The sequence below is a fragment of the Balaenoptera musculus genome, chromosome 15 (genome assembly GCF_009873245.2).
Source record: "Balaenoptera musculus isolate JJ_BM4_2016_0621 chromosome 15, mBalMus1.pri.v3, whole genome shotgun sequence".
Classification (NCBI taxonomy): Eukaryota; Metazoa; Chordata; class Mammalia; order Artiodactyla; family Balaenopteridae; genus Balaenoptera; species Balaenoptera musculus.
The window spans coordinates 77,990,385-78,017,693 of NC_045799.1; the positions used below are offsets into that span (position 1 = coordinate 77,990,385).

General features: G+C 37.7%; 1 protein-coding gene across 7 annotated transcripts in view; it reads right to left on the reverse strand.

Moving 5' to 3' along the window:
* The window catches only part of GTF2I (general transcription factor IIi), a 96,608-nt gene that overhangs the window by 53,101 nt on the left and 16,198 nt on the right, over nucleotides 1–27,309 (reverse strand). For all 7 annotated transcript variants that reach the window (XM_036824349.1, XM_036824346.1, XM_036824345.1 and 4 more), the window contains exons 2-9: nucleotides 23,735–23,838; nucleotides 19,141–19,279; nucleotides 15,610–15,744; nucleotides 13,843–14,026; nucleotides 13,647–13,675; nucleotides 10,919–10,973; nucleotides 10,376–10,419; nucleotides 1,577–1,654 (exon numbers count right to left, since the gene is read on the reverse strand). In XM_036824349.1, the coding sequence (XP_036680244.1) occupies nucleotides 1,577–1,654; nucleotides 10,376–10,419; nucleotides 10,919–10,973; nucleotides 13,647–13,675; nucleotides 13,843–14,026; nucleotides 15,610–15,744; nucleotides 19,141–19,279; nucleotides 23,735–23,833 (763 nt within the window). In that variant the 5' untranslated portion in view covers nucleotides 23,834–23,838. The remainder of the gene's footprint in view (nucleotides 1–1,576; nucleotides 1,655–10,375; nucleotides 10,420–10,918; nucleotides 10,974–13,646; nucleotides 13,676–13,842; nucleotides 14,027–15,609; nucleotides 15,745–19,140; nucleotides 19,280–23,734; nucleotides 23,839–27,309) is intronic.

The following is a 27,309-nucleotide window of genomic DNA, read 5'->3' on the forward strand; positions in this document are numbered from 1 at the left end:
AAGGCAGACATTTTATTTTAAAAATTAAATATAATGTGCTAAAAAGATTTTATTAAACAGTATTTATTAAATATATGTTAGTAAGGTACCAACAACTGCTATAAAGGCTAAATATTTCCCAAATTTTTAACTTTTTAATTAAAAATCCTCAGAATTATCCCAACCTTTTAGCCATGTGATTACTAACATCACAAGCAATAAAATATTCAAATCTGACAGATAAAAGTTATGAAATTCAACTATCTATATACAGATATTCACATGATTACAAACAGAACAAATTTATTCATAACTTTTTTATAATACTCCAGAACTGATAGAGCCTTATCTTTTTAAATGAACTAAACCTATTAGGCAAAGGCACATTAAAACCAAAAAGAGGTATCATAAGACATCCACTGAAGTGGCTAAAAATAATAATGCGGACCATAGTGCTGATAAGGATGTGGAGCCACTAGAACTATTGTCCCCGCTTATGGAAATGTACAATAGTAAAAGCACAGTGGAAAACAGCTTAAATACCTACCATATATCTCAGCTATTCCAGTTCTAGGGATCTACTCAAGAGAAATGAAGGCGTATTTCCAAACAAATGTTTCAGCACCTTTACTTTTAATAGCCCCAAACTGGAAACAACCAAAATGTCCATCAATAGACAGAGGGATAAACAAATTGTGGTACAGCCGAACAATGGAATAATAGCAATAAAATGGAATTTGCCATCAATATATGCCACACTATGGATGAAATTTCAAAACAATTATGTGGAATTTAAGAAGTCATAGCTCCCCACCCCAAGAAAACAGTACATACTTTATGATGATTCCATTTACATACATTTCTTAAAAATGCAAACTAATCTAAAATGATAGAAAACAGATCGGTGGTTGGCTGGGGAGGGCTGTGAATTACAAAGAGACTCAAGGGAACTTGAGGGTTATGGACATTTCTTTATCTTGACTGCAGTGAAGATAGTTTTATGGGTATATACATAAAACCAATCAGATCTTATACTTTAAATGTTTAATGTACTTTATGCATCTATAAAAATTAAACTTACCATGAACTATAGATGTTCTTCTAAACTAAAACCCATCAAAGCATAAAAGCAAACTGCATTGTGAAATTATGACCTTTAATTCCCTCTTGATAATCAAGCAGCTACAGAACAAGATGATAAATACCTAAAATTAATGTCTTATCTTTTATAGATTTTTAACATAGTGATAATGCAGTTATTTTTACTGCACAAATAGAGATATTAAACGTTTAGAAGACCTCTTATGCCTTGCAAATAACTGAAAATTCAAACTGAATTCTAAATTGTGCCACAACTTTTGCTTGTCCTTTTAAGAATATTAATGATTATTTAACATTTTCCCTGTAAACTGAGTTTATTTTAGTGCCCCATTTTTGAAATTTATTTTATTCCAGTGATAAATTACAAGTATACATGCTAGTCAAGGACCAAAGGACCAATCCATAAAATAGTATCTAAGGAATTCGGGCAATTAACGAATTTTAATTTCAACCACCGATAACTTCTGGAAAGAAAAATTGCATTAAACAGTATTACCTTGAATGTTATATTGATAGTAATCAGGATCTTCTGATTCTTCCTTTACTGTCACAGCTGCCATTTCCAGAGAAATGCCTGTAAAAACAAATTAAATTATTTTTTTAAATTAAATTATATAATTACACTTCAGGGCATTCAGACAGTATAGGGAAATCCCTTCTGCCCTCCTAATAATGCAGAATAATGCATACATATTTTAAAGGCTTTCAAAAGACAAAAGTTTGCTAGGCGCCAGGGGGACAAAAATAACCTAAAACCCAACCTAGACTACTATTACTAGTAGTGCTAGTGGTAGTACTAATAGTACTACCAACTACTAGTGTAGTAGTTTTAACCACACTACTAATATTCTGGGATTATTTAATCCTAAATTTGTTCTCTGACAAGTTCTGATCTTTGCAATTAAAGAAAATTAGTCACACTCTATTTTCACTCAATATTAAAAATATTTTTATAAATCACTGAAAATCACCTGCAAACATGAATTTTAATAACTCACTATTCCAGAGTAAATATGGCATAACCATTTTAATAATGAGACACATTAATTTTTTCCCCCCTCTTAATATATCTCTTTTTTAACAAGGGTAACAAATCATACCTTTCAGCATAACACTTTGCCCACAATGAGGATAAATAATTTGAAGTACACCTTTGTGGCCAGATATAAATGAGTGCATATTTTACAATTCCATGTAGAGGAAGGTCAAAATTAGAGAAAAGAAATTTATGTGTTTAAAATTCAAGTAATGTCAATTATCCCTCAAGAAAGTTGAAGAAAAATTAAAATGCACAAGCCTTAGGTTAAAAAAAAAACACTCAAGCAAGTAGTTGATTTTGGGAGAAGAGTAATGAGAGGGGGAAGGAGAAGACCTTCTTGGGGTGTTATTAATGTTCTGTATCCATAAGTGTTAGGTTACAGGAGTGTGTACTTTTTATTTATTGAGCACATATACACTTATACTTTGCATACATTATACTTCAATTAAAAGTTTTAAGAAAGAAGATTCTTAACAAATTCTTTAATGAATTCTTAATAAAGACATATTCCCCATATATTCAAAAACAAAGAGCCCTTGGCTGGGGAGCCTCAAAGGGTTTCACAGGAGGGGCTTTCAGAAATGAAATGCTGATTTCACCAAATGGTTGCAGTTCCTACTCTCTCTCTTTCTCATCTGCCATGTCAGGAGTAGATGATACTCTCAGACAAGTTTAAGAAATCAACAGTGGATGGGTGTATGTACACAGTTCAGACTAAGATATCAGCTATAATCATACCAGTCCCATCATGGACTTAATATTGAGCTGGTGCTATGTGACTTTAGAAAGTTTGTACAGAGTATTCTCAACTGAAGAAATACTTCAAAAAGAGAGTTAGCTTGATACACTGAAGGACATTTGTCCCTGAAGCCACAAGCAAAGGAGGGGGTTACTCTATGGACAGCAATCACCAATGGAAGGTTAGTTTGCTGCCAGAAGATGGTGGTAGGGAACTTGTCTGGAAACCCTGGGATTCTGTGGGGTGGCTAGTACTTCCATGCTCATTAGCAGAAGTTAATAGAAAATCAAAGCAAACAAAAAAGGCAGATCCATTGCGGAATGAAGGTTTGGGTCACCTCAACCAGGTAAAGAACCTTCCCGGATAGGGTCCTGGCTGAAGGCAAAGAAAACATAATATAATGCGTAATGAATTAAGAAAGGTATGAATTTTTGTGACAAGCTGCAGAAATGGGGACACTGCATGTTTTCTTCCTTGTTAGGAGTATGTGTGTTTCTGTAAATATTATATATTTGGTTATATTAACTGTTCTCTCTTATCCTTCCCATTATTATTTTACAAAAATTTTGTTGGAGGTTTCCTTTGCCGGTTAGATAGGTTGGGGGTATATTTGAGGAGTAATTAACATAGCCCATGACTGGGCAGTAAATTAGTCTCCCAGAGACGGGTACCATGACTATTGGGACATTTTATCTCCTCGTTGTGAGGAGAGGGCGAAAATGGTTCCCTCTGTAGGAAGGGAAAGTTGCATCCCGTCAGATGGGACCGTTGTTTAGTTGTTACGTGAAGGTTTAAATATGCGGAGGTGTGTGCGGATGCCGAGCAGCCAAAGGGGTAGCCTGTGTGAGTCACTGAGCTGCTGTCTCAGGTCCAGGCCTGCCCTCTTAGACTCTTCTGAAGCATGGACTGCAAACCAGTTGGTTGCTTGAGAATCTCTGCCACAAGGGAATAGAGGACGGAGGCTACAAGGCTAGAAGAGAGAAAAGGGACTTGTGCCTTTCTTTTGGCTTGCTGCATCCTGTTCCCATCAGGGTCACTCACTCCTTGGTATATTCCTTTAAGCTAGTGAAAGCAGACCCTTCCCATAGCAACATCTGGATCCACCTTACAAGTTTTCCAACACAACCAGAACCAGTTTCAACATGTCCCCCACATACACCTTTACCATCCAAATAGCATCCCACCTTAGAAATCGGAATCGAAGTTTTAGGGGTGGCAGCCAATTCCTTGAGTCATTACTTACATGATACCTCAGTATATAGTCCTTTTTATTACAACTAATTAATCTGTAAATTTTTTCCATAACAATAACTGGTATGGTTCAAATAACTGGTATGGCTGTTTTCTCCTAAACAGACCACAACTGTTATGCCCAAGAAATATAAAAAATAAAATAAAATGGAAATTTTAAAAGAAACTGCAAGAAAAGTTAAGACACACCCATACACACAAAAGAATATAAAGACAAAGTGTAGGGGCTTTCCTGGTGGCACAGTGGTTGAGAATCTGCCTGCCAATGCAGGGGACACGGGTTCGAGCCCTGGTCTGGGAAGATCCCACATGCTGCGGAGCAACTGGGCCCGTGAGCCACAACTACTGAGCCTGCGCGTCTGGAGCCTGTGCTCCGCAACAAGAGAGGCGCGATAGTGAGAGGCCCACGCACCGCGATTAAGAGTGGCTCCCGGTCGCCACAACTAGAGAAAGCCCTCGCACAGAAACAAAGACCCAACACAGCCAAAAATAAAATAAAATTAATTAATTAATTAAAAAAAAAAAGACAAAGTGTAAGGCAGAAAAAATAAACCTCTATGATAGTGATGTGTACTATTTTATCTATACTTAAGATGTATAAAGAATTCCAAAAATATGATTTCTCTCCAGTCCGCATATTTATTTTTGGATGCAAACTATTCAGAAGAGGAATATATAAATAAAGGGAAGAAGATTTGCGAAACGGTGATTTCAGCACAATAAACTAAAAACTAAACCGAAAATTGAAATTTCCTGTGACATGGAAAAAAGGAGGGAAAGAAAAAAACTTCTGTAAAAGAAACAGAGCAATAGATTCAAATACTTACTCCCAAAAAGGAGAATTCAACACTGCCTGTCTTGCAGACCTCCCTAAAAATAACATACATAAAAAGTCTCATTCATTCACTCACATATACTCATACACACAGAATTATCTTTCTCCCTATCCCAACAATTCATTCCAAATGCCGCTAGATTACGCTGACCAAGATAGGCAGCTGCATCGAGGAGGTTTGATGGTCCAAAGCAGGGTAGCAGAATGAGACTATTTATATGAGGGGTAAGAGGAAACTGAGTAACAGGTCTGGGAGACTGAGACAAATGGGGGACAAGCATGAGTGGTGACAGCCCAACGAAGGGTGTCAAAGTGTCAGCAAGGCAAGGAGGCTGGCAATAAGACATGGCTTAAACGAAGTACGTAAACATACTGAGACTATCTGGCTGCTATGATTCTAACTGTGACAAAGAATACTCTCTAGGAAAGGGAGGGAAAAAACCTTGGGGTCTCAAGAGTGGAACTGAAGATATGGGCATGAAAAAACATAGATGTAAATGGAGGTACATATGTATATAATTATGTGTATGTAAATACAAATAAACAGATACCCTAGCTTTGTCCACTTAGAAGCAATGACATCCCAACTGCAATAAGAACATCTAGCACCTAGGTTATGATTTCTTAATAAATAACACTCTCCACAGTGAGGAACCACGGCTGACTCTAGTGCTGGATTAGGGAAAGAATAAGATGAACCCTAACAACCTTGCTTAGCAAAAAATTAAAAGTTCTCTAAAAACGATGGGGATATTTACAAACAACACAAGGAAAGGACACGGGGGACATCTTGAAGTGGTTCCCAATGGCCAAAGCAAGGACTATTTGCAAATCAAAATAAATAATGATAATAATGAATTGTAATACACTGAATAAAACAGAAATATACTATAAAATAGAAATAGTGTACTCTAATATAAATGAATTAATTTTAAGTGGAAGTTTGATGAGTGGTATATATTTCCATAGTCTCAGAGAAACTCCCATGAATATAATAATTACAAAGGAAATACAATTAATATAAAGAAATTACAGTGGAGAAGCCTAGAAAAACTAACTCTGGTCACATAAATAATAACTTCAGTAAAGGGATAAATAGAAAACAACTTCCACCTGATATGAAAGGAGAAAAAAAAAAACACGGCATCGTTTCTGTGCTATTTTTGCAAAAATCGCATTACATGAATCTAATCATGAGGAAATATCAGACACTTCCTTCAGAAGTGTCATGGTCATAGACCAGAAAAGCCTGAGAAAGCTGAAGAAGCCATTAATGGGAAAGCAAACAAACCAACAAACCCAAAACTTGAAAAGGGTTTGAGAATTAGGAGTAATTTATCTTCCTTATTTTGATGATTATATTGTAGTAATGTGGGACAATATCCTTGCTTCTAAGAATCACACGCTGAAGTAGCTAAAAGAGTGATGGGGAGACACTGCTTCGGGAAAGATCCCTGGTGTCCTTGCTGCACACTAAACACACCTGGTCTTCTTGCTTTTCCCTCCCCACCAAAAAAAAAAAGATAGGGTATCACATTGGCAACTTACTGTCAAATGGTACAGGAAAAAGATCCTTATATTATACATGCAGGTTTTTTATTAGCTTGCAATAATTTCAAAATGTAACATTTTTAAATAAAAAGTTTAAGGCATTACAATATTATTCATTTCTTTCATCACATCTAGCTTTTCTCTAGCTAACAAGTAGTCTGTCTTATAGATACTTGTGCATCAGTGGATACAGACCTATGGCCTCACTGTGTTCAAAGACAACACAGAATTCACTAATGGAGCTGTGGGTTAATTGCTCTTTTTGCAAAGCAGCAATGGGTCAAAGAACATGTGCATCTCCAAATGAGAGATATTACCGAAGTATCTTCCATAAGACAGCAATAATTATTACACACATCCAGAATTTTTAAAACTGCCTGTTTCTCTACACCATTACTGAGACTGGGTATAAACAGAATTTAATGTCTGCCAATCTGCTGAGTGCAAAACTTTATCTTTCTTGGATTTTAATCTCCATTTCTTTAACTAAACTGAGCATTTTCTCTTGAATCTTTGGTCATTTATTTCTTGGATTAGCTCTTTCTAAGTCAAGTAAAACAACCCTTTCTCATTTGTCTTGCAAATAGCCATTCCCTGTTTCTTACATGTCTTTTGATACATTTTGGCTGATTTTGCCATACAAAATTTTTAGAATTTTTCTTTAGTCAAATTTTATTGCTTAGAAAGCTTTCAAAGGATTATTAAATTTTTTTTCAATCATTTTTAATCTAAGTTGTTATTATCTGCAGACTTTTTAACACTTCTTGAAGTAGAATAGATTATGGATGTTTTGTTTTTAGTAGTTTTCTAGTTGATTCTCTTTAGTGTTCTGTATACATAATCTTAACACCTGTAAAAGTTAATGGTACCCTGCATTTTCTAATTACTTACTGTTATTTGTAATGGTTTGGACATCTGGAACACTGGTAAGAAACATGAGAATGTGCTAGTGTCTTACGAGGAGTGCTTCTTGTGCTTCACTATTAAACACAATGAGGGGGTGGCATTTACAATTATACATAATATTCCACCCAATCATGTTAAGAATTTCTGCTGCCTTTCATCATCTACCTAAATGATATATTATTTGTAATTAGTTCAATAACATAAGTGAATTAAGAGATTTTCTAATAAAATCATCCTCATGTTCCTAGATGAACTCTAAATCTGAAACTCACTGTATAAGGTAATTTCTGAAGTCATCTGAGAGTACAGCAAAAGCCCCACAGTGACAGGCCCTGCAACAGTGAGAATCAGATGTAACACAACGTAATACCAATTGGCATCCATCCTCTGCAAGAGGTCGAACAGGAGACATCACAGTTTATATGTGCCTTTAGTAAGAAAAAGCCGTAAAAATCCATTTTTTCCTTACCAATCACCAAGACTAATTTAAAAATATATCCCTAGTAATAATATGATGACCTTTAAAAATTATATATTATTTTTAAAAGATGAAGTTGCTTTCATTCTGACTCTTATCATAGAACCAGAATAACAATAAATTATTACAATAAAATTGTAATCAAGTCAGGAAGACCTGTATGTTTTTAAAATAAGCAAAAATACTCTGCCTTAGAAATGGAACATGGCAAGAATGCAAACATTAAGTAAAATATCCAAGACAATGCTCAGTTCTAAAGGAAACTGAATGGTAAAAATCAATTTACCTCTATGATAAAAGTGGGGAAAAGGGAAGAAGTATTGGAAACAAGTGGTAAAGTAATTATATTCTCATTTTCCACGTTAATAGGCAACAAAAAAACCCAAACCTTAAAACTACATGAAGGGCTTCCCTGGTGGCACAGTGGTTAAGAATCAGCCTGCCAATGCAGGGGACACGGGTTCGAGCCCTGGTCTAGGAAGATCCCACATGCCGCGAAGTGACTAAGCCCGTGCGCTACAACTACTGAGCCTGCGCTCTAGAGCCCATGAGCCACAACTACTGAGCCTACGTGCCACAACTACTGAAGCCCGCGTGCCTAGAGCTCCGTGTTCTGCAAAAAGAGAAGCCACCGCAATGAGAAGACAGTGCACCGCAACAAAGAGTGGCCCCCGCTTGCCACGACTACGGAAAGCCTGCGTGCAGCAATGAAGACCCAATGCAGCCAAAAATAAATAAAATAAAAAGTAAATAAATTTAAAAAAAAAACCTATATGAAATACAGTATGGTACTGGCCTAAGAATAGGCATTAGAGTTCAGTGGAATACAGTTGAATGTGCAGAAGTAAACTTGGTCAATTGATTTTTGACAAACATGCCAATAAGGCAATCCAATGGAGAAAGTATCTTTTCACAAATGATGCTCGGACAACAGGATATTTACATGATAAGTGTGATAAATGATAAATTTAGACCCTTACATCACAACATGCACAAAAATTAACTGAAAATTGCTCTTAGACCGAAATATAAGAGTTAAAACTATAAATTCAGGAAGAAAGCCTAAGTATAAAAATCGTTATGACTTTAGGTTGGGCAAAGATTTTCTAGATGTAACACCAAAGGCACAAGTGACAGAAGAAAAACTTGGAAAACTGGATCAAAATTAAAAACTTCTAGGCTTCGAAGGACATCATTAAGAAAAGAAAAGCCACAGGACTTCCCTGGTGGCGCAGTGGTTAAGAATCTGCCTGTCAGTGCAGGGGACACGGGTTCGAGCCCTGGTCCGGGAAGATCCCACATGCCGCGGAGCAACTAAGCCCGTGCGCCACAACTACTAAGCCTGCACTCTAGAGCCCACAAGCCACAACTACTGAGTCCGCGCGCCACAACTACCGAAGCCCACGCGCCTAGAGCCCGTGCTCCACAACAAGAGAAGCCACCGCAATGAGAAGCCCACGCATCACAATGAAGAGTAGCCCCCACTCGCCGCAACTAGAGAAAGCCCGCACACAGCAACAAAGACCCAATGCAGCCAAAAATAAATAAATAAAGTAAATAAATTTATAAAAAGAAAACCATATGAAATAGTATGAGAATGACATTTAAAAATAAGGAATTACTAAGCAATACTTTGTAATGGGGAAGAATCTAAATATGGGAAAAGAATCTAAAAAAAAAAGGGACTTCCCTAGTGGTCCAGTGGTAAAGAATCTGCCTTCCAATGCAGGGGATGCGGGTTCCATCCCTGGTTGGGCAACTAAGGCCATGTGAAACAACTACCGAGCTCGCATGCGGCAAACTAGAGCCCACACACAACTAGAGAGACAGAGGGAAAAAAAAAAAAAAAAAACCCGTATGCCACCATGAAAAGCCTGCACACCTCAACAAAAAAGATCCTGCATGCCGCAACTAAGACCCAACAAAGCCAAAAAAAAAAAAAAAAAAAAATCTATAGAAGAGTGGATATATGTGTACGTATAACTGATTCACTTTGCTGTACACCTAAAACTAACACTGTAAATCAACTATACTCTAATAAAAATTTTTTAAATAAATAAATAATAAAAATGAAAATAAAGAATTAAATACCAAAAACAGCTTACAGTTAAAGACAGTTTCCCTGGGGAGTAAAAAAAATGGGAATGCAATGGGAAAAGGCAGAGTCAAGACGATATTATATTGATTTTTGTAAAAAGCACTATAGGACTAGATGACATTTATTATTATTATTCCTGTGTAATTGGAAAAAACTATTAATAAATTTTGTCTATAAATGTGTAATTTGTAATGAATTTCTAGCTACCACTTTGTCAAACAAATTACTATCTTGGGGTTTTAGAATAATATAGTAACATTAACAACGTCGCCTTTGGAATAAATTTGTTCTGTCTACTTCTCACCAAAGCAATAAGTAATGAGTCAAAATACAACCTTCTACATTAAGGAAAAGGCTTCTTACATTTCATAATTGAGTCTAAAAGCACAAGTACATACCAGAATCTTCTGTGGGTTCAGTTTTCACTTTGATGGAGCCACAACTGAAAGGAAAAGAAGCCCTGATGAAGCACTGCATTGTGAGGGCCACTCACACGGTGCTCAGATGCCCCGGATCTCACTGTATAAACTCATTCACCTGACCAAGCTCAATGCAAAACTGACTCACTTTAAAATTTACATATTTATTTCTTGCATAAATAACCTGTCAACTGAATTTAGTACTTTAATTCCAATCAACCATATGGGAGGGAAAAGTATAATAAAACAACACCGAGTAGCAAATCCCATCTTACTATAAGGTCTTCCTATTCACAATGTGGTCATCAGACCAATCACATCAGCTTCACACAGGAACTATTACCATTCAAAACTACTAAGTTAAAAAGTGCATTTTCACAGGACCTCCAAAGGATTCAACTGCATTATTAAACATCAAGATGTGTGACACGGGGCTTTTTAATATTCTAATACCTCAATAATCTAAACACTAAAACTTGCTGAGGTGTAGAGGTTCATTAGTACTAATGAGATATGCTTTACCTTCCACCTGGAGATAGCATTGACCTTTCAGCATCTGTTACCGTCACTCGACCACCTATATACAAAAAAAATTAGATTTAGATTTTTCCAATACTTGAAGTATGACTAATATTTCCAAAGGTCCTAAATACAGAATGACCTGGGGAAGGGAGTTCACAGCTCTGGGTCATCAGAATGAGTATGGTGTTAGTTTAAGAGTGTCCTTCGTTCTCCCCTGTAAGGAAGATAATTAGGGATGATAATCACCTAACAGCTTTTATCCCCTCAACCCTCCAGAACCCTCCCTTTAATGGGAAAGCTCTTATTCTTATCAGTGAAACAAATACACCAATACACTATTCCTGAATAAGACAATACCGATGTATAAATGATGCCAGATTTCTATTAAGAGTAGATCTGGATCAGAAGCACCGGGAAACAGTAACTGCTAACAGGTACAGTGTTCTTCTTGAGGGGATGAGACAGGGTGATAGCTGTACGTCTTATAAATATCCTAAAACCCACTGAATTACACAACATAAAATAGGGAATTTTATGTTTGTGAAAATAAAAAAGGAAAGACGGACCCCCCCCACCCCCGCCCAAATGGTGACAAAGATGTAGAACAACTAGAATTCACACACTGCTGCTGGGAGCGTAAACTGGAACAACCACATTGAAAGCCAGTTTGTCAGTGTCTTAAAAAGGTAAATATGTAACTATCTACCATATGATCTCACTATTCCCTTTCAGGTATTTACCCAAGAGAAATGAAAATATATGCCCACATAAAAACCTGCCCTCAAATATCATAGTGGCTTTCTTTATAACAGCCAAGAAATGGAAACCCAAATATTCATGGGCAAGAGAATGAGTAAATAAATTGTGGTATATCTATACAATGGAACACTAATCAGCAATAAAAAAAATAACTACCGATACATGAAACATGGATAAATCGCACAACAAGAAGCAAAACAAACAAACAAAAAAAGAGTACATACTATAAGATTCCATTTCTGTTAAAAAAAAAAACCTAGGAAATGCAGACACATCTATGCTGATGACAAAAAGATGAGTGATTGCCTGGGGACGAGGCAGAGAGAAGAAAAGAAGAATTACCAAGGGGTGTGAGGAAGCCTGTGGGTGAAGGACGTTTCATTACCCTGATTGCAGTGATGGTTTTCACAGAATATTCATGTGTCAAAACTTAACTGTACACTTTAAATAAGTGTAGTTTATTGTATGTCAATTGTATCTCAATAAGCCTGTTAAAAAATTTTTACACTGGAAAATACAATCCCATTACAATCGCAACTTTTCAATTACTTTGAAAGCTGGTACGGCAAAAGAGCTGAGTCATACAAACCCACCCACTTGGATAACTCATTATTATAAAACACCCTATAGAAATATTCTTTAATTAACCACCAGGCCCCAATGTTTCAGAACAAGTTTCTAGAATCAAAGACCTCATAAAATACGAATAGCAAACTAAGGATACTTAGTTTACTTAGTATACTTAGAGTACTTCAGGGAAAAAAATACTGATCACGAAAAAGTGAATTTTAATTTAAATATGACAAATAAATCTACACTTTCTCAATCTTAAAACGGGCATATACAAAAACCAACAGCTAACATCATAAGGGTGAAAGCCTGAATGCCTTCCACCTAGTATCAAGAACAAGGCGATGTATGCTACGGCCACTTCTACTCAATACTGCATTGGACATCCTTGCCAGAGCAACAAAATTAAAAAATAAAAAGCATTCAGATTGCGAAGTAAACTATCTTGATTTACATACAACATGACTCACTGTACAAAGTCCAGAAATAAACAGGGTCAACTAAGTTGCCAAAGCAATTCCATATACTACAGGGACTATATACTTAAAATGTATGAACTTTATGGCATGTCAACTATACCTCAACAAAGTTTCTAAAATATTAATCTTTTTATCATCGTGAGAATAACAAAGGTTACTTATCAGAAAACAATACACACTTGGGTGTCTATATATTATTTTGCCCTTTCATGTTTACGTTGCTTAAGGGGTTGCCAATGACAACGGTTATTTCCTTTTAAAAGTCTCAAATAACCCTGGCTCCAAAGGGTACTAGTCTTCTAAATATCCCTTTTCCCTTCAAATGGAATGTCTGGCCTTCCCAGAAGGAAGTCCTATTGAAATCCTCTTCTTTCTTCAAGGACCCATCTTAATGCCCTCTTCCTCATAAACATCTTCCTGGGCTTCCTCCAACGAACCTCCACTAACCATTCCTACAATGTGTACGCTGTGCTCTTCTTGTGTGACTTTACGGGTTTTTATCTCCACCACTAGACTACCAGCACTAAAAAGCTTTAATGCTTATACATGGTTTTGTATCCCCTCCTCACCCAATCTTATGCCCAATAGTTCCGTGCCTGCTCAGTGAACACTATGTAAATTAAATCACTCATAATTCTGGGAAATGAGGGCAGATCCAGGATATGACCTTACACATTGCAAACATAAAACCTTGAATACATCATAAAGCAAGCAGCTGAGTTGAAAACAAAAAACAAGTCTCTGGTTTTTCAGCTCGATGACTTTTCACTGGTTTATATAAACACCATAACACTCCACTCCAAAATGCCTTACAACATATTCTCAAAGAAAATAAAGGAGAAATCATTAAAATGTATTAAATTTGACACAACAGGTTTAGGAACCCATCCTGTTATCATGTAAGCAAAACAATCACTTACCTAGGAGCTTCTTTGGCTCTAGGAAAGGTCTGCATTAAAACAAAACAAAAACTATACGTAAATACACAAAATTATCATAAAGCATAAATTTAAATGACTTCTACAGTAAACAAGAATTTTAAGAACATATTAACATAACTTAAATATTCAACTTTATGGGAATAAACTGTTGAGGGCAAGGGAAAAAGTACTTCACCTCTTAATGATAAATGAAATCCCTGCTTTGTTCTCCAAAATCCACTTCAGGGTTGCAAGATCATAGTTTTCAGGGTGTTTAAAGGATACTCCTTCTGGAAGCCCCTGAACCACCACAGCTGACTGATCTCGTAGCATCTTTTCATATGGGACAGGTACCACTGTTGATTTGCCCAAAGCTTTCCCTGAGGTTAAGAGATAGGGATGAGGTAAAAAAAAAGGATAATCATTAAATGGTAAGATTTGAAAAAACTAAACCAACATTAGTTATCATGGCTTAATAGATGGTATTCGTGGGGTTTTTTTGTTTTTTTTTTTGGCCACGCGGCTTACAGGATCTCAGTTCCCCAACCAGGGATTGAACCCAGGCCACAACAGTGAAAGCCCGAAATCCTAACCACTAGGCCACCGGGGAATTCCCTGGCATTCATATTTTTGTAATATCTGATTTCAAAACTACTTTCAAATACTATAGGGCCCTATTCCCATGTTAGCAGAAGTCTAAACCTGAAATGAATTCAAAAGGCCAAAATGAAAAAGATATAAAACACTTACATAAAACCCACACAAAAGGAAAGGAACAATGGCCCCACCCTGGTATAACACAATCTTTTCATATGCAATTCAGCCTCAGAACATGGAACCCTGACAAACCCAACTGTTACCATAACATACCAGGCAGTTTTTGGCTAATATTCTCATTGAAAACTTATTAGATAAACACACGCTACATTCACAAATGAATATATCCTGTCAGCTGTCTGTGTGTATCAGTGAGCCCACACATGCTAGAAACTCCATTCCCCAGAGTTGAGTTTTACCTAAATCTCACAGCGCAACCTATTATCCTCCCCCTCTTCCCCTTATTCTTAAAAAGACCTGCTTACTGCATAATTAGACTAACAAAAGGTGGTTTTTCCCTGGGATTTGGCAGGACCAGCACACACGTCAAACATAAACAGCCCTCTTTAGGTGACTGTGACGTGTACTGTAGTTTCTCTGGTGGGGATGCTGACAGAGGGGAAGCTATGCATGTGCGGGGCAGGGTCATGTGGGCAATCTCTGTACCCTCCTCTTAATTCTGCTGTGAACCTTAAAACTGCTCTTTAATTAAAAACAAAACAAAGGGCTTCCCTGGTGGCACAGTGGTTAAGAATCCGCCTGCCAATGCAGGAGACACAGGTTCGAGCCCTGGCCCGGGAAGATCCCACATGCCATGGAGCAATTAAGCCCATGTGCCACAACTACTGAGCCTGCACTCTAGAGCCCACGAGCCACAACTACTGAGCCCGTGTGCCACAACTACTGAAGCCCGTGTGCCTAGAGCCCGTGCTCCACAACAAGAGAAGCCACTGCAATGAGAAGCCCGCGCACTGCAAGGAAGAGTAGCCCCCACTCGCCGCAACTAGAGAAAGCCCGCATGCAGCAACGAAGACCCAACACAGCCAAAAATAAATAAATAAATAAATAAATTTAAAAAAAAACAACAAAAAAAAAAAAAACAAAACAAAACCTCTAACAGCTACATTTATTTCTGGGCTCCCACAAACTGGAACTAGAAAGTAAGGTCATTTCCATAAAATCTACTTTATCCAAAAAAAAGAAGAAGAAAAGAAAGGTCATTTGTAATGTTAACCCAATATTTGGGAATTAACCCATTCATTTGTAACAGTATGTTACATGAATGTTAAGTCAATTATGTGATCTGCCCTTTAGAAAAGTCAACTGTATAACATATCTTTTAGAAAATTCAAGTGTATAACCCTACCATAGCAAAAGCAGAAATAGTCCTCAACTGTTTTTCTGAGTGTTTCAATCTCTACAGCATCTACATTCATTCGATTTGCCTGCGTTGTTGATTTCATTTTATGCATCTCTGCAGCCTTTTCTTCTTCTTCAACACCTGTAAAATATTAATGATATATAAGGTCCATATCCATTATCTTAATATTTGATTTTTTTACTAAGAATATTTTTTCATAATACTAACATTTATGATTTGACAGAAAGGAAAGGGAGGAGGAGGAACTTTAAAAATAAACACCTAGGGGCTTCCCTGGTGGTGCAGTGGGTGGGAGCCCACCTGTCAATGCAGGGGACACAGGTTCGATCCCTGGCCTGGGAAGATCCCACGTGTCATGGAGCAACTAAGCCCGTGCGCCACAACTACTGAGCCTGCACTCTGGAGCCCACCTGCAGCAACTGCTGAGGCCCGGGCACCTAGAGCCGTGTTCCGAAGCGGGAGAGGCCACCGCAATGAGAAGCCCGCGCACCACAACAAAGAGTAGCCCCTGCTTGCTGCAACTAGAGAAAGCCCGCACACAGCAACGAAGACCCAACGCAGCCAAAAATAAAAATAAATAAAATCTTAAAAAAATAAAAAAATAAAAAATAAACACCTAAAAGACATAAATGACTTGAATGGAAATGATAAGAAATGGTGATTATCTCTGAAATAAGAGTAGCTATAACCATTCTACAAAAATGAGGTAACAGTAGTTTTAAAATGGAAAGATACCTTAAGACTAACTACAAGCTTAAATATGGGAAGACTATCACCACAAAAAACATTCTTGTTGCAAAGTTTAACACAATAGCCACTAAACACCTGTGGTTACTGAGCACTTGAAATGTGACCACTCCGAATTAAGATGTGTTTTAAGTTTACAATATACACTAGATTTTGAAGACTTAGTACAAAAAACAGTGTGCAAAATACCCCACTGATAATTTTTTATATTGATTACATGTTGAATGATGTTTTAGACACCAGTTTAAAATACGACTAAAATGAATTACTTGTTTCTCCTTACTTTTTATTAGAAAATTTTAAATTACCTAAGTGATCTACATTACATTATTTCTATTGGACAGTGCTTTTCAAAACTCTGGAAGAGAGCTTAGAATTTTTTTCCAAGAATTTCTAAAAGTGACTCATAGGGACTTCCCTGGTGGCACAGTGGTTAAGAATCTGCCTGCTAGTGCAGGGGACACGGGTTCAAGTCCTGGTCTGGGAAGATCCCACATGCCACAGAGCAACTAGGCCCGTGAGCCACAACTACTGAGCCTGTGCGTCTGGAGCCTGTGCTCCGCAACAAGAGAGGCCGCGATAGTGAGAGGCCCGCGCATCGTGATGAAGAGTGGCCCCCGCTTGCCGCAACTAGAGAAAGCCCTTGCACAGAAACGAAGACCCAACACAGCCAAAAATAAAATAATAAATAAATAATAAATAAACTGAAAAAAAAAAAAAAAGAATTTCTAAAACTGACTCATAGGGACTTCCCTGGTGGCACAGTGGTTAAGAATCTGCCTGCTAGTGCAGGGGACATGGGTTCGGGCCCTGGTCCGGGAAGATCCCACATGCCACGGAGCAACTAAGCCTGTGTGCCACAACTACAGAGCCTGCGCTCTAGAGCCCGTGAGCCACAACTACTGAGCCCACGTGCCACAACTACTGAAGCCCACGCATCTAGAGCCCATGCTCCACAACAAGAGAAGCCACTGCAACGAGAAGCGTAGCCCCCCCCCACCACAACTAGAGAAAGCCTGCGCGCAGCAATGAAGACGCAACGCAGCCAAAAATAAATAAATAAATAAATTTTAAAAAACAAAACTGACTCATACACCTATTGTTTTGGTTTCAGAAGACAACTATTGATCCTTGTCTGCAGAATAATTTATAGAAACAAATATTAGGAACTTAAGAATTATATCCAAAGATTATTCTCTGTGGCATCAAATTATTGGTAACAAAAAAAAGTATGAATACTAATAGGCAGGGACTACAATTTGCAACTGAGGACAATTCCCCTAATGCTTAGTTCTAACCACTGAAGAACCACATTAGCAAGACAGTATAGAGAACGGAAATGTAAACACAGCTGCCAGTTGATTACAGTATTCATAGGACAGATGGCAACTGATATACACATAATCAAAGCAACATTATTAATATAAATTTAAATACATAAACATAATCAAAGTCTTAAACATTCTCAAAATGATAAGAAATAATGGAAAAAATTTAAATAGATTGCTACCATAAAGCTTAAAAGATTATACGGGGTGGGGAGGGGGATGTTTTACAGTGGAGGGGATGTTTTTTAAAAATACAATTGAGGGGGCTTCCCTGGTGGCGCAGTGGTTGAGAATCTGCCTGCTAATGCAGGGGACACGGGTTCGAGCCCTGGTCTGGGAAGATCCCACATGCCACGGAGCGGCTGGGCCCGTGAGCCACAACTACTGAGCCTGCGCGTCTGGAGCCTGTGCCCCGCAACGGGAGGGGCCGCGATAGTGAAAGGCCCGCGCACCGCGATGAAGAGCGGTCCCCGCACCGCGATGAAGAGTGGCCCCCACTTGCCTCAACTGGAGAAAGCCCTCGCATGAACCGAAGACCCAACACAGCCAAAAATAAAATAAAATAAATAAATAAAGTAGCTATAAAAAAGAAAAGTGCTTTAAAAAAAAAAAAAAAATACAATTGAGAATTGAAATTAATGAATTAAGTAAACTATTTTTATTCACCCATTATCTGCTTGTTGCATCATGAATTGGATCTAACTGGATAATGGAAATTTAAGTTTGGATCTTAAAGACATACATATTATATGCTGATAGACATGTTTAAGAAAATGCTGTATCACTGAGTTAACATAAAACCTATGGAGAGTGTTAGGTTAAACACAGATACGAAAACTGTCACACTGTGAGAGGTCCTAGGTATTAACACCCTACAGTAAATTTCTCTACTGCATTTGTTCTGGTATCAAATAAGTACACTACTTGGATGAACTCCTGCTGGAGGATCACAGAACTGACTGAGGACAGGATGAGATGATTCCACTGAGGGAGTCAAGAAGACCTGTTTAACTTTGCTTCATGCTTACTCAAATTTAATGCACAGAGAAAAACTTTTTTTTTTTCCCAACGCATCAAACATCTATCAGGGAAAGACCTGCTTATCTGAATAAGAAATTTTAATCAGTTTGACATTTCTCTACCTTGTAACATGTTTCACTAATCCAGAGTAATGTCAAGCAAGGAGCACAGTACAATAAACATTTACCATTTTTCTTAAGCTCTTCAGTATTTCCCCTAATATGTTACCATGTCAGTGATTCACTTTTGAGCATTCTGAAATGTCTCCATGGACTTCAGAAAGTCTTTTCTGGGTATAAATCTCATTCAGCTTTAGAAGAAAATACGATGTGTTATCCATAAATATTTAGGTTTAACATTTATGAAATACCGAAGATAAAAATACAATACTTACAAAAAAAAAAAAAAAAACAATACTTACAGTATTTTACGAAATCTTTCTGAAAATCCTTTCTGGTGTTGACAAAAGCACGTCCTCTCTCTGTTCCAACAACAAATACGTCTGTTTCATACACTGCGATGCAGGCCACTTCTGCCTTGGACTTGGCCAGTTCTTTACACTGAAATACACAAATAGCAAATCTTATGTTATATACAGATGTTTAAAAGCACTGTTTCTGCTGGATGAATAAAAAATCTTATCACTTGACCTGCCTTAATACCTAATGTGGATGAGGTGAAGTTTCTAGTTTTGGCCTTAAGTTATCATATACACAACAGAGTCCCCATTTTTTTTTAAGGGACCTCTCTTTCTAACAGATAGTTTACAACCCTGATTTTATTTTATTTTATTTTTTGATATTTATTTATTTTGGCTGCACCGGGTCTTAGTTGCGGCACGCAGGATCTTTGTTGCAGCATCCAGGATCTTTTAGTTGCAGCATGAGGGCTTTTAGTTGCGGTATGCGGGGCTTCTTAGTTGTGGCATGCGTGCGGGATCTAGTTCCCCGACCAGGGATCGAACCCAGGCCACCTCCATTGGGAGCATGGAGTCTTACCCACTGGACGACCAGGGAAGTTCCAACAACCCTGATTCTAAACAGAAGAAATCACACAATTTATAAGAAAAAAGGTAGAAATCCTTTGTTATCTGTTATAGGTCAAATATCCAAGAAAGAGACTCAGATTTGCACACAGGCTTACTGGCGAGCACTCCCAATAACAACAGCTGTGTGCTGTGAGGAGGCAGGATTCTGCAAAGGGGGAATCAACAGCTGCCACAGATGCACCACAGAAATTCTGGAGCTGGGATGGGCCTCCCCAAGGAAGGGGAAAGAACCTGGGCAAGGGAGCCTCTGACACTCACAGAAACTGGGGGATTAGTGCCATCAGTCCTGAATGGGGGAGTTGGGGTCTGGAAGCCACACTACAACTTCCATCACATAATCCCACCTCCAGAAGTATCTCCATATGTATACACCAGGAATCCCATTTAGAAGAGTATACTTTTACTGAATATATTCCTATGAGATTAAATATTCTTTAAACTTTTAATAGAGTATATACCATTCCATTTTATGGATAAACAATAATTCATTTAGTGCAAACCTCATTGAAAACATTGCTGATTCTAATTATCACTCCTAAGAATAACAATGAAATACTAATCTGGGAACAAAATATTTACGTGTATGTTGAGTGACTGTCTCAGAACAGAGTCGGAGACATGAAAACAACATAGTCAAAAAACTCTGACTCTGAAAGTAAATACTTTTAAGGTTCTCAAAACCTACTAAAAATTGCTTTCTAAGAAGGTTCTATCAGTTGATAATCCCATCTGCACTTCTAGAAGAGCTAACTCACAATATCCTAGCAAATGTTATTGTGCAACTTTCCCAGAACCATTTAAAAAGGGTACTTTAGGACTTCCCTGGTAGTGCAATAGTTAAGAATCCACCTGCCAGTGCAGGGGACACGGGTTCGAGCCCTGGTCTGGGAAGATCCCACAAGCCGCAGAGCAACTAAGCCCGTGCACCACAACTACTGAGCCTGCGCTCTAGAGCCTGTGAGCCACAACTACTGAGCCCGCGTGCCACAACTACTGAAGCCCACGTGCCTAGAGCCCATGCTCTGCAACAAGAGAAGCCACTGCAATGAGAAGCCCGCGCACTGCAACGAAGAGTAGCCCCCGCTCGCCACGACGAGAGAAAGCCTGTGTGCAGCAACAGAGACCCAACGCAGCCAAAAATAAAAATAAATAAAATAAATTAGAGTATTGTACCTTGGACAGTTTTTTGTAAATTAGGCTAACTTTAGCTTATTTTTCTACTATGTTAAGTGTTTCCCTATTAATGCATAACAGTGCCTCACTGATTTTAGGCATAGAAAAGCTGTTTATGGAATTAAATACATAATTATACATATTTTCTTCTGGTTTTTTAGTTTATCTTAATATGACAATTTTTTAAAATTTTTACTCATCTAGAGTTTAACTTGACAAACAATAAAGACTTTCTTCCCCCAAAGAACCTATGTTCTCAGCATCATTTGTTGAAAACTACAGCTTCCTCGATTTGTTTTTTGTTTTTTAAATTTATTTATTTTATTTATTTATTTTTGGCTGCGTTGGGTCTTGGTTGCTGTGTGCGGGCTTTCTCTAGTTGCGGTGAGCAGGGGCTACTCTTCATTGCGGTGCATGGGCTTCTCATTGCGGTGGCTTCTCTTGTTGCGGGGCACTGGCTCTAAGGCACGCGGGCTTCAGTAGTTGTGGCTCATGGGCTCTAGAGCGCAGGCTCAGTAGTTGTGGCACACGGGCTTAGTTGCTCCACGGCATGTGGGATCTTCCCGGACCAGGGCTCGAACCCGTGTCCCCTGCATTGGCAGGCGGATTCTTAACCACTGTGCCGCCAGGGAAGCCCCCTCCATTTGTTTTTGATTTGTACAATTACCACCTTCTAATTTCTTAAATGGAAATTACTTGAATAATATCACTTAAAAACAGTATCTCAAATAAATAATTTTATACCTCCTGTCACGATCAGAAATCTTTTGAACTGTAATAAAGCCACAGTAGAGAACTTGTGACCGAGGTGAGCCGACAATCGTTCCCAGCACAGCGAACAGTGCTGTACTGTAATTTTGTTATATGACATTTCTATGATGTGTTATATGGTACATATCTATGAGATGTACCATGGCTGCTCACCTGTAAGGAACTATTATTTACTTACCTTGTGATAAATGAGGGTGCAATCTTGCTGCACTATCCACACTCTTAGTTGGACAACCCTGTCTCCAAAGGCAGTATTCAGGAAACAGTAAAGCAAGATTCATGTACTGTCTAAGGATTAGATCAAAGAAATCTATGGGCCAAAGAAAGAAGGATGAAGCCGACCTATACACCTATAAATTATACTTCACAGTATACAACTGGGAACAGGAGAGAGATCCTCTTACTTCTGCCAAATATGAGAAAACTATAAAGACATTCTAAGGAAGGGAATGGGTCCTATGTGACCCTATTTCATTCTACATAGAGAGTAGTATTAAAGAAAATTATTTAATATCAACAGAATAGGATTTAATCTCTAAATTATTTAACGTTACAGCCACAAATTTTGGCTAACTTTATGACCAAAAGCGAGAAATAAGTGACAGTCAGAAAGTAATAGTAGGAAAAAAAAAGAAAAGAAAGTAATAGTAGGGACTTCCCTGGTGGTCCAGTGGTTAAGACTCCATGATCCCAATGCAGGGGGCCTGGGTTCGATCCCTGGTCGGGGAACTAGATCCCACATGCCGCAACTAAGAGCCCGCATGATGAAACTAAGACTTGGTGCAGCCAAATAAATAAATACTTAAAAAAAAAAAAAAAGTAATAGTATATATAGCCACTAACCATTCTAAAATTTCTTTCTTTAAGGAGATAATTTTTTTAATTCTTATACAGAAGAAAGAAGAAAAAAAATGCCCTAATGGTGGGCTTCCCTGGTGGCACAGTGGTTGAGAGTCTGCCTGCCAATGCAGGGGACACGGGTTCGAGCCCTGGTCTGGGAAGATCCCACGTGCCGCGGAGCAACTAGGCCAGTGAGCCACAACTACTGAGCCTGCACGTTTGGAGCCTGTGCTCCGCAACAAGAGAAGCTGCGATAGTGAGAGGCCCGCGCACCGCGATGAAGAGTGGCCCCCGCTTGCCGCAACTAGAGAAAGCCCTTGCACAGAAACGAAGACCCAACACAGCCAAAAATAAATAAATAAAAAAAAAAAAAAAAAAAAAATGCCCTAATGGTAAAACAAAAAAGATTCCACGAACTATGTCATATTGAGAACTGTGAGGTTAAATGCTATATAATACTAGTCAATGCTTAAGACAGGAAATACACAGCATCCTCCTGCTTAGAATATATAACTTCATTGTGTCAGAAAATACTTAAGTCTGATGTTTCTTAAATCTATGAGTTCAAATACATATTAAGAAAAACACAATAAGCAAACTGTATTACTACCATGATAGTAATATAAAAGTACAGCAAAAGAATACTACTTAATATTTTGCAATTATGTGTACAAGTTTTTTAAAAATAAAGAGTTAACACACTACATATTGGGTAGAAGGTCACAGAATTCAGACAATTGTGAAGCATAGCACACAAAATAAAGAATAGATGTAAAATAGTGAATATGCTCTTATGGCCCAAAATTGTGGTAATGTTCTTTACATAGATACAATAAGACACCAGCACCACACTATAATATACGAACTCATTCTGAGTAACTTCAAATATTACACTTAAATTCAAAGTTAATGCTTGCAAAACAAGGGATTGCCTAAGATACTGGGAGGTAAAAAATTGAAATTAAATGTAAAAAATTACACATCCGGATAAGTTAAGAACATTCTGAAACATGCAATAAAATTTGAAAGGCTTAAATCCATAACTATCACTCAAGCAAAAAAAATGTGTATTTATTAAAAATAAAAGACACAGTGTATGTTTTCCAAAAACAACTCAATCTCATTCACAAGCCCAATTTTATCCAACTATGGAAAACTTTATAGAACTGCAAAGCCATCTCACCATGGACTCAAGAGCAGACATAAGGAATGTCACCACCATCCTGCTCTCCGAAGACTCCTCATCTTCGACGGGCAGGGTAGACATTGCTACTTGGGCCATGATCCCTAGGAAAGAGAGGTATTAGGAAAGTGAGTGGTAGAAATTCAGTGTCTTGCTCAACATATGTTTAGAGCTGTGAGGGTCCACCATAAATTGCCTAATTTACAGTTTTCTTGCTTAAGAGAAAAAATAAGACTTAAAAACCAAGTAATCTATCAATATTTGCCCCAAACTCCTATTATCCTGTAAGATAGAGAATCTATCCCCCAACTTTCCATCTAGTTTTAGTTCCATAAAACTAGGTCAGCATCACCTCCCAAAATAAATTTAGGTGTCACCCAGAACCAGTTAAAAAATTTCCCAATGAGGAAGAGGTGATGCACTTCACAATCCAGTGATAGTTGATCACAGTCCCACATAGCAAACAGACACAACCTCCCCTTTCTCCCATGCGCACACTGATTACTGAAGAGTGGGTTAAGTAGACTGAGGTTGGGTGAAGAGAATTCCTCCTTTCTTATTAAGAAGGAAATACGTTGCAGGACAAGTAAGAGCTAAGATTCCTTTATAATACATTCTCTTTAGAAAACACTGATACTTTTGCATCAGCAAAGAGGCTCAGCTGAATTTCAAGCACTATGAAAATACAAACACAAAAACCATTCAATAGTAAGTGCTGGCAAGGATGTGGAGAAATGAGAACCCCTGTGCATTGCTCTTAGGAGTGTAAAATGGTACATCCACTGTGGAAAACAGTTTGGTAGTTCTCTAAAAAATTAAACAGAATTACCATGATGCAGCAATTCCACTTCCGGGTATATACTCAAGAGAACTGAAAGCAGGGACTTGAACAGATATTTGTACACTCATGTTCACAGCAGCATTATTCGTAACAGCCAAAAGGTGGAAACCAAAGTGTCCACTGTCAGATGAATAAACAAAATATGATATTATCCATACAATGGAATGTAATTCAGCCTTAAAAAGGAATGAAGTTCTGATACATACTACAATGTAGATGAACCTTACAAATATTATTCTAAGTGAGATAATCCAGACACAAATGGATAAATGTGTGATCCACTCACATGAGATTACCTATAATAATCAAATTCACAGAGACAGAAAGTAGAATGATGGTTGCCAGGGTCTAGAGGGAGGGAGCAATGACAATTTTTTATTTAACGCATACAGAGTTTTAGTTTGGGATGACAAAAAAGTTCTGGAGATAGATAGTGATGATGGTCACACAACAATGTGAATGTCAAAAAGAGACATGTACCACAATGTTCACTGCAGCACGATTTATGGTGGCCAGGACATGGAAACAACCTAAATGTCCACTGACAGATGAATGGATAAAGAAGATGCGGCATATATATACAATGGAACATTACTCAGATATAAAAAGAAACGAAATTGAATTACTTGTAGTGAGGTGGATGGACCTAGAGTCTGTCATACAGAGTGAAGTCAGAAAGAGAAAAACAAATACCGGACGCTAACGCATATATATGGAGTCTAAAAAAAATGATACTGATGAACCTAGTGGCAGGGCAGGAATAAAGACGCAGACGTAGAGAATGTACTTGAGGACAAGGGGTAGGGGGGAAGCTGGGGTGAAGTGAGAGTAGCATTGACGTATATACACTACCAAATGTAAAACAGCTAGCTAGTGGGAAGCAGCAGCATAGCACAGGGAGATCTGCTCGGTGCTTTTCGATGACCTAGAGGGGTGGGACAGGGAGGGTGGGAGGGAGGCTCAAGAGGGAGGGGATATGGGGACATGTGTATGCATATGGCTGATTCACTTTGTTGTACAACAGAAACTAACACTGCATTGTGAAGCAATTATACTCCAATAAAGATGTATAAAAAAATTTTCTTAATAGAATAAAAAAAACCCCACAATGTGAATGTACTCAATGCCAGGGGAACTGTACATGTTAAAATGGTAAATTTTATGTCATATATATTTCATCAAAATTTAAAAATTAAAAGGCGAAAATACATCCCATAAAGACATTCTAAGAAGCCAAAACCTAAAGCAAAGTTTTAAAAATTCTAATACTAAAAGAACTGTCTTTCTATAAATAGCATGCAAATTAGATGCCTATTAAAAAGTACCCCTTTTCAATTTGGTTAATTCTAGGTTTTAGCAAGAGACCAAATAATCAAATGAAACTAATATGAAAGGATGACTGAAAAATTAATGACTGGAAGCATAAATAGAAATTCTAAAAATAAATCTGTGTATATAAGTTAATTTACTAAAGACACCTGGGTGTTCCTTAACTGAAGGCCCAATATTAGAGAACATGCTGTGCTGCTAGCGTGAAAAGTTGTTTTGGCTAAAAATGTATGTAAATCTTTTCCCTATTATTAAAGAGGATCATCAGGGAAGGGAGGAGGGGCAAGATACGGATAAGGGATTATAAGGTACCAACTACTATATTAAATAAATAAGCTACAAGGATATATTGTACAGCGCAGGAGAATATTGTCAATATTTTATAATAACTTTAAATGGAGTACAAGCTATAAAAATATTGAATCACTATGTTGTACACCTGAAATTAATATAGTATTGTAAATCAACTAAATTTCAATTTTTAAAAAAAAGAGGATGATTTCCCTATTATTAAAAACTGTGATCTAGCTCCACCATCTGTTAGCATGTGAATTAACTGCTAGGCTAGATTTGGACATCAAAAACTAATGAAGTATACATACTTAAGAAATAAAATCTTATAATAAAAAATTGACACATCTCCATACCTGTTAACAAAAAGAATTTTGTTTCCCAAAACAGAAAAGGCAGTATCAAGCAAGAGAATGGTTAGATGATAGAAATTATTTTCCGTAACAGCCTAGGTCCTGTTCTCTTCTCTTGGATAAATAAGTTTTAAGTAAACTTATAGTAAAATGTGGCTCAGTCAAAATGGACAAGGCGTAATATTTTTCCCTAATAACCTTCACTTAGAATATACTATCATTATTTCTGAAAGTTCATAATATATCTTAATAATCTCACTTTTCCTTTAATTCTCTGGCAGGAGAAAAAGATGTGCTCTCATTTTACAAATGCAATGATTTGTCAAGGTCATATAGCCACTATCCCAGGCAGAACATTAACACTAGGACAACTTTCTGCCTACTGCTATTTCCACTTCTCACCCTCAATTGCCACAGATCTGCTATGATGTCAATCACATTCAGTGTGTGATAAGAAATGGGAGGGACACCATACCAACAGCCTGTGGGGATGCCACAGGCGATGAGAAATCCTATTCCATTACCAGAACTTTTCAAGAGCAGCTTAGTACATTTTGATGGTAAGAACCCTGGAGGTGACCAAGTCCAGTCAGGCTTGATGGGGAAGGATGCATTTTGTTTGGGGCTTTCTGCTCTCTAGAAATGGCTGTATCTGGATTACAAAAGAAATTCACTGAACTGCTCTTTGCCTGCCCCAAGAGGTCATTTCCCTGGATAGTCCTTAGTCAACACTGTTCATGGAACATTCCCTGCACCCTTAA